Raw genomic sequence first — 22,523 nt, forward strand, 5'->3', positions numbered from 1 at the left:
AATTTAATAGAGACATCAGTTACATTACTAATATCAAAATGTTAGCTTTCATAAAATGATGCTGTTAAAGAAATATGTTGTTTCTACATCAATTTGAAGATTAAATGTGAAATTATTAAAATGTAAAAGTATATTTTAAAATATTGTTGTTATGTGCGATTAATCGTGATTAATCACAGAAAAATTTGTGATTAATCCGATTAATTTTTTTAATGGATTGACAGCACTAGTTCTTATATTTTTCACCATGCTCTCTTCCACTTACTTTTGGCCGTATGTATATGACATGATTTTTAAAAAATTATCGATAGAGGTATCACTATCCATACACTATTGAAAAAAAAAATATTGCGATAGTTACATGTATTGATATTTTTGCACAGCCCTAGTTGTGCGTGTGTTTGTCACGTTCACAATGATGCTATGGCAGTAGAGGCGGCGCAACCATGACGATAAGTTTATAATCCCCACCCACTTTGAAGCGCTACTAAACTGCTTTGGAAAAGCAAAGTGAGCCGAAGTGAAATGAGCTGTGCTGAGTCGAGTCATACTAAACCTGACGGTACCATGCGGTGGAAAAGCGCCATAAGGGAAAGTGGTTTGTAATTCAGTGTCAATGGTGTGAGATGTGATTCTGATAGATATCAGCTCTGTCCTTCATCATGCTGTGAGTCTTAACGGATAAAATGCAGTTTAATGTGGCGCATGAAAGACAAGAAAAGAAATCTCACAATTTCACGAGATTTAGAGGGATATTCAAAGTACACGCTGTGTTTGATCAGGAGTAAATTAGATTGTGAGATGTGGAGTGAGAGAGAACCTCTGTCCTCCTAAACTCTTCAGGAATCCACTTCTGACCTGAACGTTGATGTTTTTTGACATTATCATAAATCTAGTGATCTAGATTCTAGGCTTACTTTAACACCCTCATCTGAGGCAGGTTAAACAAACACTTTCATGTGTTTGGTGTTGTAGATTTGAAGAGCCAGTGGATTTAGTCAAGGTTTGGTTATAGGGATATAACAATTCATTCAGCTCACGATGCGATGCGATTCACGATTCTGATCTCACGATGCGATTTATTCACGATTTATTTTTACAAAATGAGTTGAAACAAATTAGAAATGAACAACTTCCCTTGCATTATTTCTTAAATGCTTCACGTTTCTTTGTATAATAAAATTGTTTTATTTCAAATAACAAAACTAAACTGCAATTTTATACCAAATTAATAATAGAAAAAGTCTCTTTAATATAAACAAACTTATACTCTCTGTGCTTTTCTTGGATTTTTTTGCATTTAAGAAATATCAGCATGTCCACGTTTAGGTTTGCAGTGAACATGGTGGCCCCTGCTGTTCAAAAAATTTATTGCGATTCAGTTCACACCTCAACCGATTTGAATCGTCACACATTATAATCGATTTTCAACCGGCTCATGGTGAATCGTTACATCCCTATTTGGTTATATTGATGATCTTTCCTCTATGGAAGTTATTGTGTTATGCAGGAAGCCAATAGGAAGAGCCGTTCATTTATCTGAACTGCCTGAGTAAATATGACCCTGACTCTACTGAATAGAGTTTTACAACACCTGTCATACCCACTGGCTTTTACATGCATTTCATTCTGAATAATATATATAGACCTGGGACTGGTTATTTCATTTCACCCAATCAGAAACTGGGCTGTAAGCATTTATTTACTGATAAATGTTGGGTTGGTTCAAATATGGACGTTTTCTAGTGTAATTTAACTTAACTGCTGTGTGTGTGTGAGTGTGATATTTAATGGATAAATAATTGTGTCTATTAATGTAATGAACAAGACTGGATGTGTTATATTTGACCAGACTCAAGAGATTCAAAATCTATTTTACAGGAGTGTCCTGGCCAAGATGAACATACAGTACATACAAAATACAACAACATAACATAACATAACATAACATACAGTACTAAATCACTTCAAACATAAATTCAGTTAAAAGCATTCATTAATTTGCTCTTAATTTCGTAATAATTCTCTAGATTTCTCTTATTTCTTTCCTTTCTGTTGTCCTACACAATCTCATTTAGTGTCAAATTAAATATCTGTTCACACTGTGGTGTGTTGTCATAAATCTTTTTAAAGGCGCAGAATTTTTTCCTGACCTTGTTTTGTGTATTGAGATGCTGTCTCTTCAGCTCTGTTTGCAGTCCTCTCCGGCCTCTGTCATCATATTGGCCCTGGCGGTAAATTGCAGCGTGTAATTGAAAAGCGATGGAAGTGATTTAAAGAGGCGTACAGCTCCTTGGTGACTCGTGGAAAACGCTCGCTTCCCCTTATTTTCTCCCTTTCTGCATCTGAGCCTATTATTGATGACAAGAACTTCTGCGAGAAAGAGAATGATTGGCCGTGACCAATTGGCTTGTTAGTTGTCCTGAGGGTATGAGGCTTGTTTTTGTCCCATGATGCTCCGGTGTGGTTTGTGGACGTGTTGTGTTAACAGATGCCGATGGCTCATTTATACACCTTTCAGATGTGATGGAGGTGTTTGATAGAGAATGCAGGGCTCTAGACTAACTTTTTGCACTGGTTGCACTGGTGCGCCTAACTTTTTTTCTTAGGTGCACCAGCACAAAAGTTAGGTGCACCCAAATTTTTGACCGCATCACATTTAACACAGCAGTTTTATCAGTTCACTTTTTTTAAATCGCTGTCCATATAGGCAAAATTGACTTGTAAATGATTAACTAACAATCTGGTCAACATAAAGTTCTTTATTTGAAGCACAATTCTACAAGAAAGGTCACTTACTGAAAAAGTGTTGGTGCTTAAAGTGCTTCACTGAACTGAAACTTAAAACATCTCAAGATAAATGGACCAGGGCTTGACATAACCTGGGAGGTTGATGGCTCCGTGTCAGAGCATTGCTTATGATTTTCGGACAGATCAGGCCTTATCTTAACATTATTCACGAAAAAGTTGTCAATCGTTCTTTTCATCTTCTCTCATCGGCTACATCCACTATGTTTAACTGACGGGCCTATAGGCTCCTCCCCTCTCTGTCTGACTGCAACTCACGCATTTTCACACGTACACACCAGAGGTTGCGCTAGACTTTTTTATTGTCCGTCATTTTGACTGACAGGCTCGTAAAAAATCCTTCATAATCTATTATTACCCGTCACTATGGTGCAAGGTGGCGTTATGTGGTAATTAGTATGTTCGTGACGTCATCACGCTGTACTTGCGTCTCGGAACTTGTTGTATTTTAATACATCTGAATGCCCAATAAAGCCGTTGTTGTTTATATTCATCTATATATTTAATGTTTTAATGTTTATGTACATATGTGATTCGATCTGGGAAAACCCAACACATGGTGAAAATTTATATATTACAGTTTTTGATACCATATTCAAGCCCTTTCCAAATCAGTTTTTATTTTGCTCATACCTTGTGTAACAAAAGTTATGTCTGAGGTCGGCTGAAGCGCTAGGATTTACAGGAACGGAATTTGGAGGAAAACGGGTTTAAAGTTAAGTGATGAAAATAAAAGCACAACAGTCCAGTATCACAAGTAAAAGTCACTTAGAGTAGTAAAAGACTTACTCTAATAACAATTTAATAAAAAAAAACATTTCCTAGTGTTGAAGTCTATAAAAATACTGTACAAAACCGTTTGAATAAAACGAAAATAAGGAAAATGGTGTGGGCACACTTACAGAACGAGAGCTCTGCCGTTATCACTACACAAGGAAACTAGCAAACATTACGGACAACAACTAATAAGCAGTGAAGCAAGTTTTACCTTGTTTATCATGTGCATAGTGTCTGGACTTTTGATCATCCCTTGTATGTTTTGCGATCGGATAACTCCCGGTGCTGCAGACGGGGAGCTCTGTCATCTCACGAAAACATTGTATAAAAAACTTTGCATGCCGTAGTTTACACAGGACTGGCGGGAAGTGTGCATTGATACTCCTTCATTCTTCATGTTATGTGGTTTACTTTGATAGGTGAACTGTCTTTCCCGCGTCCCAGCGTGACATTCGACGAGTTTTCCCAGATCGCATCACATATGTCTAGTCAGTAACAAGTGACGGGTGAAAACACGCACGTCCCTTCGCGAGCATATCACGCTCTAATGAAGGGAAACGGGGAGTTACAAATTGCCCTCATTGTAATCCGTCAAAATGACGGACAGACGGCCTTCAGATTTTTCTGTCACTGGTAAAAAAAATCTGTCAATGACAGAGAATTTTCGTTTAACGCGACCTCTGGTACACACACGTACAGGAAAATCTGGACCACGGCCAATCAGAGGGGGTCCGCCCTTCACTATCTCTGATTGGTTTAGACCATGATATGGGCCTAATGTGTGTCTGTTGTTGAATCACAGGGAGACTTTCAGAATCGCGGAGACTTTTTTTCTCACTTGAACGGCTGGTCGCACTGGTGCGACCTCAGATTTTTCTTAGTCGCACCATTGAGAAATAAGGTTGCATGTGCGACCAAATTGGTCGCACTCTAGAGCCATGGAATGAGAATAGATTTCGGTTTGAGGTGCTTAACCTTCTTTTTTATACAATAACCAGAGGCCCGGAGGAGAGGAGAGGCGCTCATTCACGCTGTCTTTATCTTGCGTTACGTGGGTGTTGTTGGAGAAATGAAAATATTGCAGCCTTGCTTGACTTTGGGAATTAGTGCAGGTGCTACTTTGAGATTTTTGAAATGCAAATGCTGAAAAGAACAGACTGAAAGGTTATTTCTGAAGGAAAAACACTTGTTTCCAGGACGTGCTAGCGTCTTTAGTGGATAACTAAACTCTGTTTAACTTATTTTGTTATGATATCACACTTTCACTCAATTGTTTTTGCTTGCATTAATGTTTTAAATGTTCATGTACTTTACTGCATGTTTTCATTGTTAATGATTCATCCAGGGCTCTAGAGTGCGACCAATTTGGTCGCACATGCGACCTAATTTCTCAATGGTGCGACTAAAAAAATTCTAAGGTCGCACCGGTGCGACCAGCCGTTGGAGGGGAAAAAAGTGTCTGCGAAAGTCTCCCTGTGGTTCAACAACAGACACATTAGGCCCATATCGTGGTCTAAACCAATCAGAGATAGTGAAGGGCGGACCCCCCTCTGATTGGCCGTGGTCCAGATATTCCTGTACATGTGTGTACGTTTGAAAATGCTGTGCTGCAGTCAGACAGAGAGGGGAGGAGCCTAGGCCCGTCAGATAAACAGTGAGTGGATGTAGCCGCGGATGATGAGAGAAGATGAAAAGAACGATTGACAACTTTTTCGTTAAGAATGTTAAGATAAGGCCTGATCCGTCCGAAAATCATAACCAATGCTCTGACACGCTAGACTGCGACTAAATGGTCTCATTTTGCGACAAATTTTCCTGCCCGTGAGTCAAGTTTTTCTTAATGGTCACACCGGTGCGACTGTCAAACTGATCAATATATAATTTTTGCGTATTATCAATTTAATGCGCAGAAATGTTATATAGCGCAAGCTGCGCATTGTCACTCATTTTCGTCTCCCCTCCTTCAACCATTCACTTATTTATCAGTGCCCCGCCCCCAAAGACGTAATTCGCGGGTTACGGGTAAGAGGTGAAGGACCGAAAGAGCAGACGAGTGAAGCGCTCAATCTTGCAATTTAAATAAATATGCAGAATACAAGAATTTCCCCTGCTAAGGTACAAAACAGCAAAGATAACGAAATGTGTTGCAAGTATTGTATGCATGTGAAGCACTAAACTATTGTATAAAGATCTCTAACAATACTGCAAAGCATACAAAACGTTATACGTCACGCTAAATACTATTTATTTGTGAGTCGCTATTGATAGAACCCAAACGTGTATCAATGCAGCTTTCATGAAGAATAATCACTAAAAGCCTTCAGGTCTCGCGGGTTGTTTGAGAAGCGCGCGCCCAGAGAGTCAGAGCACAAAATACTAAACGGAGTTCTCTTTCACACATTCTTACTCTGAAACGGACATATTAACACAAAATAACCTAAAAATTCCCATATTAACAAGAAACCTTGTAAAGGTATTCAGTTTGTTTCGTGACCAAAGAGTTGGGAAACAAAACACGTGTTCCAGTATATTGCGCGAGCTCTTAAAGGGGCAGCAGCATAATAAAGATCTCTTGTTTATAATGTTCATCAAACAACAACGGACGCGCCCAAAAACACTCACTGATATTAAAGGAATTGTGTTCTCTTATAGGAGTCGTTCACAACAAATAAAGGAAGAAAGTAGCTTTAAGAAAGATGTGCTTTAAATATGGTGAAGTGTTGAAAGAGAGTTTACATATACAATAAAAATAATTCAATCATAAACAATGATTTGTATTAATTTCTAATTGATTTATTAATGTATTAAACACATTTTAATGAAGTTTTAGTGATTCTTTTTTCTTACCTCACCCCACGACTCTGGTGCTATCAAATTAAGGGCTGTGCCACCAACTGAATAACTTTGTAGCACCTGTGCCACCTCTCTCAAGTGTTAGTCTAGAGCCCTGCTTTCTTGTAGAATTGTGCTTCAAATAAAGAACTTTATGTTGACCAGATTGTTAGTTAATCATTTACAAGTCAATATTGCCTATATGGACAGCGATTTTAAAAAAAGTGAACTGGTAAAACTGTGTTAAATGCGATGCGGTCGAAAATTTGGGTGCACCTAACTTTTGTGCTGGTGCACCTAAGAAAAAAAGTTAGGCGCACCAGTGCAACCAGTGCAAAAAGTTAGTCTAGAGCCCTGTTCATCTGATAAAACGACTCTGTAATCTTTGATCAAAAAATGATAACTTGCTTCGCCCCTGAAATGATTTTCTATTTTGCCTGACCTGATCTTGATGGCTTCAAGTTCTGCCCTCATTTCATATGGCGTTTCATTAAGAATAACGTCTGAGTAGGGAACACGAATGGCTTGTGAACGTCATTTCACATTGTTGTTAAAGCCCTTCAGGCTGATAAAAATGTCAAATATTCTCATGGTTGATTTTATAAATTGAATAGATGTTTTGATTGATGTGTCTGTTTTTTTAGGCCTGTGACATGCATGTACCCCTCCGTTAAACCCCAAAGCTACAATCTCACCCTTTTATTGTAGTTTCTTTTTTATGTTATGATGGATTTATCCAGTAAAAAAACAATTTACTTTCCCCGTGCAATTTTGGCATGATGACAGTGATAGATAGCAGGGATGTCAGTTTATTAAGAGTTCTTGAGTATTTTATTTTGCTTTGAGGACATTGAGTTTTTTCCCCGTCCTAAGAGTTTGAGCATACGTTTCTTTCAAATCGCCTGCTGAGAGGAGATAAAAGAGACACCGAGGAAGAGGAATGTGCAGCTGTAATGGAAGGAGCAGAGAAATAAAACTGAGATGAGATGAAAACGATGGCTGGGGTTTTTCACGAGGGCTACAGAACGGCAATGATCTGCCCAGCGTGCACCCAACCAGAGACATCACTGCTTTAACCCGAGCAGAAGAAGAAAGACGTCATGATGGGCTTTGTTGAGACGACTGGGGAAACTCCACTCCTTTTAGATGGAGATGACACCCCCCGCCCCCCAAAAAAAGCACAAACCGTAACTGCAGGGCTATATGTTAACTTTAAACCTCTGTAGCACCAGTGCTATAAGCAAACAAAGTTCACAGGCCAAACAGTTCTAGCACAAGTATAAAACGTCTATTATCATCTTGTATGTACTACAGGAAACTGCAGTATAATTCTTATGTAATCGTATAATCTTACTATTAAATATTAAAGGAGACATCAGATGAAAACCCCACTTTTTCTGTGTTTAAGTGCTATAATCGGGTGCAATAAACTCGCTGCACAGAGTCCAAACCTCGGAAGAGACAGGAGTGGATTTATTTTATTTTTAGTGGAAATCCCTCAGAAGCCAGAAGTAAAAACCTGCTTGTTTGCGCGAATCACTTCAAACCGGAGTGCGTTTTCAACCTAGGACAGTACAAGCAGGATTAGCTTCAAAGTTGTTCCTCAAGAGGTATCGAGACCGACTGAACGAGACGAAGCTGCCGATGTAAGTAATATTTATCAACAGTCTGAAATGACGTAAATGTACCGTATATATAGGAGGATAACGTTAGCATATGATAGCGAAGGGAGCTAAGTCAGTCACGGGCTAAATAGAACATTCAAAGCCAGTGTTAAACTTACTGTATATAGTGAAGATGGACACGTGGAGTTTAGCTGTATGAATGTTAATACATTATGTGCGTTAATATGTTCAGCTGCGGCAAGCTGTTTGTTTTGCTAATGAACGGGTGAACACTGGGGTTAGTTTCGTTTTAAACGTCTCAAATCATTCGTGCTTAGGCTGAAAAATCTGTCACGGCAAGCTAGCTCTCACGTTGTGTGTGTAACGTTATAACTTGTCAATGACAAGTGCTAAAATCCATGTAATGATAAACTGTTAAACTGTGCAACTCATTCACTCACACAGAACAAGCAGAGGACATATTTAAATAGTACGCTTTCGCGATTCCTTCCACATTTTCCCACATCACGCAGATCATAGAGCTCTAGATAAATGGACTCAATGCAGCCGGAAAACTAGTTTTATTTCCAAAAACAAAATAAAACGAAAATAAATAATAATAATAAACTTCACACACGAACAAGCACAACAACAAATGCACTTCACACGAACAAACTCTGTGTAATGCACATTCTCAACTGTATCTCACGCGTGCTACACTGGTCCATTTATTCTTCCACGTGTGACGGCACTTTACAGCCCTACCGTTTATCCACACGCACAGATGAACCATTATGACTTTTCTTTTCCTCATGGATGAATGCGTAAATGTGAGAAAAGGACATTTTATTTTGAGATAGAAGGTTTGATGGTTCGGAGGACAGTTATTAGGTTGGTAATCTAGGGTCTGATACGACTCCATAAACACAAGCAGACGTTCTCGGCCCGACTCAGTTGTCTAAAGCGTCATTTCGGAAATCAGTTACCCCACCTTTAAGAGGAAAGTTGAACTCAGCTTTTTATTTTCTAATGCCTCAGGTGTACTTTAATGAAGGATGTGTTGTTGTTGCACCGTTGGAAATTAATTTACATTGCCTTGAAAACAAGAGCTAATGTAAGAGTGTTGCGATGTGAACCAGAGAGACTCGAGCTCAATTAAAAAGCTGCTATTGAACACATCTTCACCATTGACCCACTTTGATTCCTCAGGGATTCTCTACACCTCCATGAAATCACTTAACCTTCTCAAGCTAATGATGACGGTCAGGGAACTCAGGACACTGTGGGTTTTTTACACGTCCCCTACGGGTTCACTTGCTTTGAGGTGTGAGTGTTAATTGGTGTTGTTTTGAAGATAACTGCAAGCTAAGACGATGGTTTGGAGACCGGCCCACTTGTATTATTTCTTGCTGAAGCCCTATTTCCACCTGATGTGTTCTGCATTAAAACAAGTGTAGGTGAAGTTCAGAACGCTGTGATTGAATGACACCGACTTCACTTCACTTGCAGGTGTAAACAGAACCTGTGAATCTGAATTTCAGAAGTGACCTGCAGGTGACAGAAGTTAGTCCTTTCATCTTTTAGAGATCTTGGGACAGTGTAGTGATTTGTCTTCAGGTGACAGAAGGCATTAGCTCATGAAAAGACATTTATATTTCACCAGAATTAAACCAACAACAAGAAACACAAAATCTGCATTGACTGGTGTTGAAACTAGGGATGGGCGATATGGCCCTAAAACTCTATCGCGATAATTTCTAGTATTTGTTGCTATAACGTTACAAATGACGATGTATCTATAACACCATCCACCACCGAAGTGATAGTAGCTGCATGTAGTCTAGAGCCTGAGAAACACTAACATTAATCAAAAAGTAAAACTTACCCCAAATCAAACAGGCTCCTAAAATATACCTACAGTATTTTTGTAAATATAAAATATAATAGTGAGATTCGACTTCAAAAGGTTGTAGTAAAGAAAATTTTAATTAACTAAAACTCAATAAACACATCATGTCATACCTAAACTGTATATAGCCTATTGTTGAGTGGAAACGATCGCATCACGCTGTCAATCACTCTCTCTTGAACTGTGTGAACCTTCTCTTCTCACAGCAACATACACTGAATCTGTCTATGACTCGCGCTACAGAAAGAGAACAGAAAAATGCGGATAAAAGAAATCTAATTAAATAATCCATGCTTTCATATGCTCATAAACGTATTTAAAATAATTTAAAAATTAATAATACAAACTCGCATAAACAGGCAGCAGTGCTGTGCACGCTGTGTCGCTATGAAAGCACATGTGGGCGTGAGCTGCGCACGGGACGCTCCGTTCATCCTGTATATAACAGGCAAGAAATCATATTAAACAATTTGTGCATGCGCGCATAACATCTAAAGAATGTTTAAATAAATACTTTTAGCCAAACTAAATGTTGTGGTGTAACGTATTATGACAATCAACGAATACTTAACAAACGAATTAAATACAACGAAAGTGAAACTAAACATGAACTCGGATGCATCTACAGTGCCAACCTAAACGAGATTTAGAGCTTTTAGTGCAAACTCTTTCACAGCTTCACGTCTGCCCTCCGCTATACCCGTTTTCACTTCACATATGAGCTGTGAATGGGTCTCGCAAAGAAATACGTCATCAACTAGACTCATTCCTACCGTGTGGGGAATTTCTACCAGTATATCGCAAACGATATAATATCGCCCATCCCTAGTTGAAACATGCCTTATTATTCTCTGATACAGCTGTATTTGTTATAAATGACTTCTGTCCGTTTCGCTGCTGTAATGTGAACAGCCCTTAATCGTTCAGTTATTAAAGCTGTGATTTATCTTGTCTGGCACAGTTATATTTTTTTATGTCAGTCGTATGCCACACTGCTTGACATTATTAAAGTTATTGTATTGATCAGACTCTGTATCTGTTATCAATCTCTATGTAATAAATCAATTACAGTCTTAAGATGTACAGTAGTGTTTTTCTGGTTTGTTACCCAGGTGCATTGTGGGTATGAAAGTGAAAGTGACCTATTAGTCAGATATGGTGACCCATACCCGAAATGTGACCTCTGCATTTAACCCATCCAGAGAGTAGTGAACACACGCACAGCAAGTGGTGACCACACGTACACCCGGAGCAGTGGGCAGCTATCACTGCAGCACCCGGGGAGCAAGTAGGGGTCAGGTGCCTTGCTCAAGGACGCCTCAGTTGTTACCTGCCAGCCCTGGGAATCGAACCGGCAACCTTCTGGTCACGAGTCCCACTCTCTAACCATTAGGCCACGGCTGCCCTACGTAGGTTTTTATTATACTTTAAAGCATAAAGGAAAGAGAGACTGGAAACTACACGTGTGTGTCTTTTATCTTCACGTGACGCATGCACGCGCACACACACATGTTTCTTAGTATGGTTTTAAATCCAGAGAGGATTCTTTACACCGTTCTCTTTCTCTGTCTGTTTGGTGTTAAAGGTGATGTGTGAATGGTTTGCTACAGGCTTTAGTTACAGCTGTCTCTGTGTGTTGATGGAGAGAGCAAAAAGCTTTTTTATGAAAAAGATGTGGCTCATAAGAACACTTAATTGTCTTTTGGACTGAAGTGTTTGCTCTGTGTGTGTTTGTTGTTGTGAGGCCATGAAGAAAGATGTGGTGTTTATCATCTGTGTTTGTAAAGTGCAAACACATCATCTTTTAGTCGTGCTGCTGTAGATTCAGTGCTGGATCAGCATCTTCTGAACACCGCTGTAGAAAACACCAGCGTCCACATTAAAGCTCATCCAGACACACTTTCTCTCAAATCAATCCTTCTTTGTGTTAAATGCTGCTGGGTCTGTAATCACCGATGTAATCAGAAGTGATTCACATTATATGATGAATACATGCATGCACGCACGCAGCCAGGCAGGCAGACAGACAGGTCGATAACAATATTTATATTATATGATTATGCTGCCAGCTTTGAGAGTATCCCAATAATGACTGAAGCAAAATAGGTTCATTCATTATTTTTTTAAATACAATTTGTTAACAAAAACAGACTAATAAATGTTAACTTTCAAACCAGATGATGTTTCATGTCACGTTATGCATCAGCTCGTGTTAAGTTAATGTTGCATATGAAAATGTTTGTGCTTGTCTTTGCAATGTGTTGCGGGGTAACTCGCTCGTGGAGGGGTTAGTTTTACTATCGTTGCCGCTTCCAGACATGTTTTCTTCCGCATGTCGAGTTTTCTTTGCCAAGTGCAGTGTTAAATGGAGTTTGACGCGCATGGTAAAAACTGAACGCTGACTGGATGTTGTCACATTTATTTCGGCTGTAGGATGAATCCATATCACGTCAAAATGTCAAGAGCTTGTCATCGTTATTGACATACATTTTATCGCGATCCGATATGATATCGTTTATCGGCCCAGCCCTACACACACACACTGCTGAAATCTCTCTTGATCGCTCTTTAATAACAGAGTACATTTATTTGGCTCAGATGTTGCTCATTTATGCTATATTTTTTATTCAGGACAAATACAAATAAACTCGAGCATATCAGAGCTGTAAACGAATAAGTGTTTGATAAAACTTTGATGAGAATGTTTGTTGATTTTGAAATCTTTGACTTTACTCCGAGAGAATCCCCCCCACCGCCCGCTGTTTAACTCTCTCCCTCACATGACTTTAGTCCTCTTCTCTTTATCCAAACCTTTTTCCCGTCCCGTCGGGCTCAGTCGCTGGGAAAATGGAGCTGGCTTCAGAACGGCACAGAGAAGCGCTGGAGCGAGTCTTTATACACTCTTCTGTTTCTCTTGAGATAAACTGACCCTGTCTCTTCTTCATGTAGCAGTCAGGATCACACGTTTAACCCTTACGAATCGGAAGGAATTTAGTCAATGCTTTATTTGTAGAATTTGGAAGTCAACCTCTTTTACAAGCAGTTCAGGTTAAAGAAATTCCCATCAGATACACTTGAAGACCAGTAAGATCACAGTAAACACATGACCTGTCTGTCATGTCTGATTGTTTTCTTCAGTATCATGACTCTGGATTCCTGTCTTGGTTTGGTTTTAATCCCTTCATATGTTTGTTGTAGAATGATGATGGTAAATGTTGTCTGTGAATTTGTTTTGAAGGGTGACGACTCTCAGTTGACGAACAGATGTAAGGCCATATAAAGCGTTTTAATTCTGCGATTCCATCCGTGTTTTCTGCATCACAGTCATATGGCGATACAGAAGCTCACTGATCCCAGACCTGACCTGAAGTCTCTCTATACAGAGTTATTCCTCTTTATTGTTTTCTGATTTCTGATGGTAAATGTATGCTGACTCTGCGCCTGTGTTTAATGAAAGTGTGTGCGCTCAGTTTACTGGTGTCCACGGCCCGTCAGGTGTGGTCATGCTCTTGATTCTGTTGGTCATTTGGCCTCGGATCACCATGGCGACGGCTGAAGTGTTGACTCTGAGAGTCTATGAGCTCTCACATCAGCTGCAATGAATAACAGGCACAGGAGAAATGAGTCGTGCGGCCTGTCTGTCTTTCTCATGATTTATTCACACTTGAGTTCAGAGGTCGTGGTCACCTCGTGTAAATCAGCAGTAAATGAATGCACACGTGTCACTGCAGGCTACAAGATACAAATATGTGAGGAAAATAATGCTTTTGTAACTTTATTAGTATAGCGGTGGATTTCTGCCAGTCCTGGAAGAGTGTGTGTGCGTGTGTGTGTTAGTGTACGCGTGTGTGTGTGTGTGTGTGTGTGTGTGTGTGTGTGTGTGTGTGTGTGTGTGTGTGTGTGTCTTAGTGTGCTTTAGTGATGGGAAGTCCGGCTCTTTTCTGCGAACCGGTTCTTTCGGACAGTTCGTTTCAATGAACCGGTTCAAAAGACCTGTTCACCGATTCTCTGACGTAATGACGTCACTCGCCCTGACGAAACGCGTCAAGTCTAGACTCTAGTATCATCCCGACCGGCTGGGATGAAAATACACTCGGCACATTCAAATATAAACCAAAACCAGTAATTATAACTTCTGTCAGTTAACACAGCACGTTGTGATCTGACACGTTTCTTACATATACGTTTTGCAACTAAAGCACCCAAATAGGCACAGTGAAGTGCAGCAAACTATGACATTTTAAGTCTTAAAGATAAAAAGTGAATAATTAATCTTCATCAGCATTTTACAGAAACTATATGATCCATGCATAATTCAATACAATTTATGTGTTATTAAATAAACTTACGCTTTGCCAGATTGCGCCATATATTTTAAGTCCTCGGTTCACGTGCGCTCGTAACATTAGCACAGCATCAGTGGTCCACACTGTTCTGTAGCCTCACGGTGAATCACGCATGCTCACTAGCTAAGCTCATCGGTTCTCACTCACTCAGTCGGACCGACTCGGACGTGTCCAAAAGAAGCGGCTCTTCGGTTCGTGTACTGCTGAATCGAAAGCTGTTGCAACCGGCTCTTGACTCGAGAACGAGAACCGCTCTAGCAGTGGCATGAACGTAAACGGCGCTGCAGATTGGTTTACGTACAGTGATAAGGCAGTAATAAAGTCCTAAACATCTTTCCAATTTTTTTTATTGTATCACACCTCTGTTTTACAAAAATATCTGACTTAGACGCTTTTATCTGCTTTTAAAATTACACGCATGCGCAGTATCATCGGTTCTGAGTCGGACGTGTCCGAAAGAAGCGGCTCTTCGGTTCGTGAAGCGAAAGCTGTTGCAACCGGTTCGTGTCAGAAGAAGCGATTCGCGAACCGCCAACCGGTTCGACGGTTCACAAATCGGACATGTCCGACAGAAACGGTTCTCGTGACTCTAGATTCTTCTAGTCTGCGAGAGCGATTCAAGGAATCCGCTTGCTTCTCGCACATGATGATTACGTCATGTTTAGATTTATATAATCTTGTTTAGAAATTAAATAAAATGTTCATGAAAACACCATAGATTACTTATGAAACAAATAAATGTTTAGTTTATTATTTTTACAAACAATTCTTTTTAACCTTTAAAATAATTAACATAAAAGCACAACTGCACAAACGTTTTCTGTAATGCATTTTAAGCAACATTAATATAAAGAATATGTTTGTACAAATATTTATGGCCATTAAAAAGTGTGATCTGTGTTCAAATGTTTATGTTCATGTTGCAAATGTAGTTTCTTATATGTACTGTAGGGCTGCATGATAATTTATCTCAATACCACTAAGTCCTATTGAAATCAAGCTGGCTCTATCAGCTAGCTTAGCTATAACTTGAATAGCTTCTCCGCTCGTGCTTAACAGTTCAGTTCAGTGTGTAGTAGTGTACTGTTGGGTTTACTGAAAAGTCGTTGATACTGGCTGGTTTATTTTGAGTCGGATGGGTTGTCATGCACGTCAAAAGTGAGTAACTGAAGGAATTTGTGGATAAGTGCTTTTTGTAGACGCGAACCGTTTCGAACGATTCAGTCCGATTTGGTGAACCGGTTCGACCGGTATCATATATTTAAGGTTTAGGCTTTTACGTGTCAATAATACAACCACCAAATGCTTGTAAATGAAGTAAATTGATCAGGTGTGAATTGAAGCCACCATTAAAATTTGATTTCAATTTTTTTCTCACTTGCAAGACTACAGTAAAATGTTACTTGTGTGTTAATGAAATTTTGGTAGACTGGTTTTCACACTGAGATTTGCTTAAATAATATTAAATTGTACTACAGGTAATTTGTATGTTTTTTTTTTTTTTTAAGTGATTGTGTTGTGGTGGTACATTTTACAAGTATTACCATGCTTTAGTAACAATATATACACTAAAATATGCAATATGCAGATGCACTACAGCTCCCCCTAGTGTTTTCTATAGAGATGTGCAATAATTGCAATGATCCGAAATCATCACGATGAGGTCAAACAATCGCGATGAGACGATTATTTAATAATCGTGACAGCCCTACACGCAACCGCACCACTCTTTCACACAGTCACGCAAAACAAGCAGAATACATATTTAAACAGTATCTGAATATTTCGTTAGCTGTTAGCAGTTCAGTGCTAATTTCTTGTTAGGAAATAATTAGGGTTGGGTGCCAAAACCGATACTTTTTTAAAAAAAGCCACAAAATGATGGTGGATGACTCAAGAATACCTTTTTATTAGAGAAAAAAATTATTTAAATTGAACAATATATTAAAAGTTTAAAGTATACATGAATAAGTAAATACAATAAATACAAAACACAACAACAATAAAACCTAACATAAAAACTACAGTAATTTAACAGCTTCAAATTTCAGCAATTCTTTTGCAGAAATACAACCATATTTGCCTTCTCTGGCAAAATACGACACCTCTCCTGACTTATTGCATGTCCTGAACAGGAGAAAACTCTCTCAGATGGTCTCAGACATTAATATTTTACAAATCGTTTGATCATTTGTTAGCATGACTGCAAGATTTACATTTTGCAATTAGCATTACATTAGCCTACTACTAACCTGTGGAAAGGCTGCTGTCGTCATCATAATTGAGAGTGCCAGCTGATGTCCGAAAGCTTTCAAGTTTATTCCGTGTGCCCTCGAATGTTTCATTGGGTTTGACGTGTTTCCCCCTTTACACGCAACCGTTGCAAAACATTTGCTGCATGTCACGGTTTGGGAATTCTTTCGTGTGAAATATAGCCACACTTTAGAGCGTTTAGTTTTAGGCATTTTAACTTAAGCGCGTTTAATGTAGCTAGCTAAGCTAACGGTAACGTTAGACCACCTGCTGCACTGCAGTCAGAGCAAGTGTAGTTGCTGCATTCACGCGCTTCTCTCGATTTGTGCTTTTAATATGAAATGTGAAAACAAATTGGACAGTAACACTGCTACAAAGATGTATTGGATTTGTATCATCAAAGCTTTCCGACGTTCACATGAGTTTTCTCATTCAGGATTTTTTTTCCCGATCATTCTGACATCCCATGAAAACAGTATTTAAATTTAACCAGCGATCATGCGTGTTGATGAATCGAATGCTTCTTTACGTCCGTGTCATGACTCATAGCACCAGAAGGACAAATATTTATCAGTTCAGGCATTTAAGTGGCACCGAAATGAGGCACCGAAATTCGCGTTCTGATTCGGTCTGGTACATACCGGTCATATAGGTACCGGTGCGGTTTCGGTACCCAACCCTAGAAATAATAAATTTTCCCGATTCCGTGTCATTCCGTGTTGTACAGCAAATTCTGTTTTTATGCCTGGATTCCTCTATTCCGTCCGCATTTTCCGCATTGCGGAAATCATAGGGCTCTATGTATGTCATGTGAGGTATCTGTGTGTCATTACGAGTCCGAGTACATGAGCTTGGTATCAGGCCGATACTGGTATCGGTATCGGTGCATCCCTAATCCAGATGACGGTTAATCTGAAGACATCAGTGTGCGTCTGTAAAGTCTATAATCTCAGTATCATAGACCGTGTGAGATTGATCTCGTATCGTACGGCTCATGTCATTGAGAGATCATACTGGCTTAACCCTGATGGTTTTATGTCCATATGTGTGCTGATGCGTTCAGTTGGCGTCACAGAAACAACAAGAGTCGTTTGAGTTTTACAGCTGAAGAGAGACAGACATCACATCACATTTTGTGTTGAACTTCCGCATGCAGTGTGAGAACTTCTCCTAGGTCAGATCTCAGAAGTGTTATTGGCATTGACCCTGCAGGCTGTTTACACTGATCTGGAGTCAGCCCCTTAGACTCTCTTCACTTGATCTATGGTCTCTGCACTTCTGGAGGCAGTGATGTATGTGTCTCCCTATAGAGCAGTGCTTCCCAAACCTTTTGAAAGCAAGGCACCCCTTTGTAGGGTTTTTTTCCCACGGCACCCCAACCCTGATTTAACTAAATGTACATGCGTACATACATATATAAAATTAAATCCAGATGAGCAAACAACAAATGAAGTATAAACAGCCGCATGAATTTATTACAAATGCATTACAACGGACATTATATGAGGTGAAACAAATCATTTAAATCAACCATCTGTCATTTACAACTCGGTGACACGTGTAAACAAATCTTATAGACTGATATGAACCATTTGCTGTATGTGGAAATCGTTGGAACAAAACACATTAGAATAAAGATTGATACTTAATTCTTTAAATAATAATAAACAACTTGCATTACATTTTTCTTTAGGTTCTTATTTGCTTTGTTCAAACCTGACCTTACAACCTAAAAAGGAAACTAAAATACCTGTGCATGAAACTGATCAGTTCTGACTTCTATCTCTTTTCTACTCTTTCAAAAAAGTGCGCACACGCACGCACGTTTCGGCTGTTGAGTTCGATCATGATCGCAGCTTCACACGTCTGCTACACAACATCACTGGACACCTGACAAAACTCTATGATTATTCTATCTCTGTGTGTGTGTGTGTTCATGTTTATATATCCCGGTGGGGACCTAAACCTGAATGCACACCAACACATGGGGACTCGTGTCACTGTGGGGACCAAAATTGAGGTCCTCATGGGCAAAAAAGCTAATAAATTGTACAGAACAATATTTTTTAAAAATCTAAAAATGCAAAGTGTTCTATGATCTTTAGGTTTAGGGTTAGGGGATAGAATATACAGTTTGTACAGTATAAAAAACATTACGCCTATGGACTGTCCCCACGGAGATAATAAACCAGACGTGTGTGTGCGTGTGAGAGCACATGATAGTCAAAATGTTGTTCTGTCGTTATATTCACTTCACACTCCTCTCAGAGTTTTGTGAAGAATGATTTGTTCACAGCCTAAAAATAACATTCATTGAGTTTTGAACACTTAATGACAACAGTATAATATTATCCAGTTCATTTGGACATTCTGATGAGGGGGCGGAGCTTAGGGTAGACTCATTTCACATGTCATGAATCATCTTGTGTTGTTTTGTGTTTTTAGGGGAGATTTCATGTGTTGGGTTAGGTCATAGTGAAGTCTTCATCATTAGATCTTAATGAGCAATTGTAAATGAAACTGAAGTTAGCTTTTATGAGGAGTAAGTGATGAACACATTGTTGTGGGAGTGTGAGAGACGACTCTTTTGTCATTTCCTTCATGATTAAAGATCTCTAACAGCTTGTTTGTGCTACGGTACGGGAGTGTCTTTTTCTCAGAACACCACTGGTGCAGATAATTGATCATTATCTCAATCTGAAGAATGTGTGTAAGTGACAGAACATGGTAATGTTCATTTAATTATACATTACAAGAAACTTCAAGCAATTATAGAGTTCTTTTTGTTGGTGCCAGAGAACAGTTTCATAAAGACTTTGACCCATGAATCTTCTAGAATGACAATGTCAGATTATCATCGGTGTTTCTCAATCTTGAACAATGACCCTTAGTGTTATGAATTGAAAAATGGAGCATTGTGGTCCTTTCACAGTTTTCATGCTTTAACTGTTGGTCTGTGTTGTCAGGTGCTGGGATTCAGGGCTTCACCTCGTTCAGGTTCTCCGTGGAACCCGTGGACACGTTGGCCGTACGAGGTCTCCCGGCGGTTCTGAACTGCTCTGCCGTCAGCGATGCTCTGGTCAGGGTGGAATGGAAGAAGGACGGAACCTTCCTGAATCTGGCAGCGGACGACCGGAGACGACAGCTGCCCGACGGCTCTCTCTTCATCAGTACTGTGATTCACTCCAAACACAATAAACCCGATGAGGGCGTTTATCAGTGTGTCGCCACCATCCACAATCTGGGCACCATCAGCAGCCGAACGGCCAGACTCACGGTGGCAGGTATGAAAGAAATCTCATCACATCCTCCACTGAAGACCTCTCTGTGTGATCTCAGGTTAGCTGCTGGTTGAGTTTTACGCCACACTGTGAATCTAGAGTCTGCTTGAACATATCGGCCTGTACTTCACAGTTTGGTCTGAATGGAAGACGATCTGGAGTTTCTACACAAGTTTTACTTTCATTCACCTGCTGGTCTGATGATCCCACACCACGCTGACTTTAATACCTCAGGAGAGATTTTTCTACCACTAAATCAAATCAAAGTAGCTGTGAAACTGTATGTGGACAGTGTGTCATGAGAGTCTCAGGACATCATATTAACATTACTGATGTCTGTTAAAAATGAGACTTTAATGAGATATTAGTGAGATCTGTGTTTTTTGTACAGTATTGGTCTTTACGCTGCAGTCTGTGGTGTAAATGGATCGATCTGTGCAGCAATTTCAGACGTTTTATTTTAAGACGAAAATCTTGTTGTTGATTCTGTCCTTTGCTTACTCCAGCTTTGATCCTCCTAGTAGCATGGCCTTGTAAACTAACGGTACTGTTTAGCGTGTTGACAAACGGGTTATATGCTCTTCTACTTGTAAGTTGCTTTGGATAAAAGCGTCTGCCAAATGAATAAATGTAAATGGATGGGCAGCGTTTGGGAAATGCTTGAAAACGTTAGTGTGTATGAAGAGCGTTTTGAAAAACGAAAACTACGTTTTCAAATGAAACACACTAGTGTACCCAAGATCTGAGTCACAATTCATTCATATTTCACCTCAAATAATATGAAGACACACACACACCAGTGTCCAGCAAGTTACTCTGCAAAAAGTAAGTAATTACTAGTTACTAATTGCATATTCATACATTTACATTTATTCATTTGGCAGACGCTTTTATCCAAAGCGACTTACAAGTTGGGTAAACAATGGAAGCAATTGGGTCATCATGTGCAATAAAACATGTCTCACAAAGCCTACTACAGTGTACAGAGCTAAGTGTCTTAAGATTTTTTTTATATATAGATAGAGTAGAAAAGATATAGAAGTCAGAACTGATCGGTCAGGTGCTGACGGAAGAGATGTGTTTTCAGCCGGTTCTTAAAGATGGCCACAGAATCTGCTGATCTTGTAGCAGTGGGCAGATCATTCCATAAATGTGGAACCGATCCCGAGAAGGTTCGTGAGAGCGATTATTTTTTTTTACCTTTTTGGGATGGCACCACATGATGTCGTTTGTTTGCAGAGCGTAAGGATCTGGCGGGTACATAAGTTTGCATTAGTGAGTGAAGATATGGGGGTGCCAAACCAGTGGTGGTCTTGTAGGCCAGGAGCAGAGTCTTGAATTTGATGCGAGCAACTATAGGGAGCCAATGTAACTTAATGAAGAGAGGAGTGACGTGCGCTCTCTTCGGTTCATTGAAGACCACTCTTGCCGCTGCATTCAGGATCATCTGTAGAGGTTTGGTTGTGCAAGCAGGAAGTCCAGCTAGTAGTGCATTGCAATAGTCCAGTCTGGACAGAACAAGATTCTGAACTAGGACCTGCATAGCATGCTCGGATAGGAAAGGTCTCATTTTCCTGATATTGTAGAGGATGAATCTACAGGACCGAGTGGTACTGGCAACCTGATCTGTGAAGTTTAGCTGATCATCGATCACCACTCCCAGGTTTCTGGGCATTCTGGAAGATGTGATGGTTGATGAGCCCAGTTGAATGGAGAAGTTGTGATGGATCCAAGGGTGGGACGGGATTACAAGCAGTTCTGTTTTTGCAAGGTTCAGCTGCATGTGATGGTCCTTCATCCAGAGTGAAATGTCGCTCAGGCATGCTGAAATGTGTGTAGATACAGTCTTATCGTCATGCTGAAATGACAGGTGGAGTTGTGTATCATCCGCATAGCAGTGATAGGAAAAGCGATGTTTCCGAATGACAGAGCCAAGGGATGTCATGTATACAGAAAAGAGCAATGGCCCAAGCACTGAGCCCTGAGGCACCCCTGTATCAAGGCGTTGGGACTCAGAGACCTCACCACTCCAAGATACTCTAAATTACCTACCTGAGAGGTAAGACCTGAACCATTGTAGCACCACTCCAGAGACACCCATAGCCTTGAGGGTCGACAGGAGGATGTGGTTAACGGTGTCAAAAGTGGCAGATAGATCCAGTAGGATGAGTACAGATGAGATCGAGGTGGCTCTTGCAAGTCTCAGAAAGTTTCTGTTTTTCTCAAGTGTAGAGGAAGAGTTTCACGGCGGGTCTGTCAGCTGTAAGTAAAGTGTAGTTCACACATGTTTTGTGTACGTGTCTCAGGTCTTCAGGGAAACCTGCGTATGTGCGTGAATCTGCTGATGAATGATATTTCTTGATGTTCTCTCGTGTTATTTGTGTCTTCTGTTAATGTCAGGCGTGTGCTGGATTTTCATTCGTCTGCAGATAAATGAGTGCTGCCTCTGTGAAGGCTGTTGCTAGGGTGTGCTGGGTGGTTGCCAGGGCCGCGTGTCTTTATCAGCAAGAGATTTCTAGATGTTGCTGTTGTTACGGTGGAGTGTTCTGAGTGGATTTTGACACGTTGCTAAGGTGCACCCTCAAAAACTAGCCCCGTTTTAGGTGTTATTGATGTTTGTAGCACAAACAGTTCCTGAACGAATTGCAAACCACAGGTTACAACAGCTGTTCATACTCACAATGACTTCAGCAAACACCGCACAGGCGCACAC

General features: G+C 40.0%; 1 protein-coding gene across 8 annotated transcripts in view; it reads left to right on the forward strand.

The window, feature by feature from the left end:
- Positions 1 to 22,523, forward strand: part of LOC130550080 (neogenin-like) — a 71,516-nt gene that overhangs the window by 22,037 nt on the left and 26,956 nt on the right. For all 8 annotated transcript variants that reach the window (XM_057327432.1, XM_057327434.1, XM_057327431.1 and 5 more), the window contains one exon: positions 19,496 to 19,813. In XM_057327432.1, the coding sequence (XP_057183415.1) occupies positions 19,496 to 19,813 (318 nt within the window). The remainder of the gene's footprint in view (positions 1 to 19,495; positions 19,814 to 22,523) is intronic.

The sequence above is a fragment of the Triplophysa rosa genome, unplaced genomic scaffold (genome assembly GCF_024868665.1).
Source record: "Triplophysa rosa unplaced genomic scaffold, Trosa_1v2 scaffold232_ERROPOS241259, whole genome shotgun sequence".
Lineage (NCBI taxonomy): Eukaryota > Metazoa > Chordata > Actinopteri > Cypriniformes > Nemacheilidae > Triplophysa > Triplophysa rosa.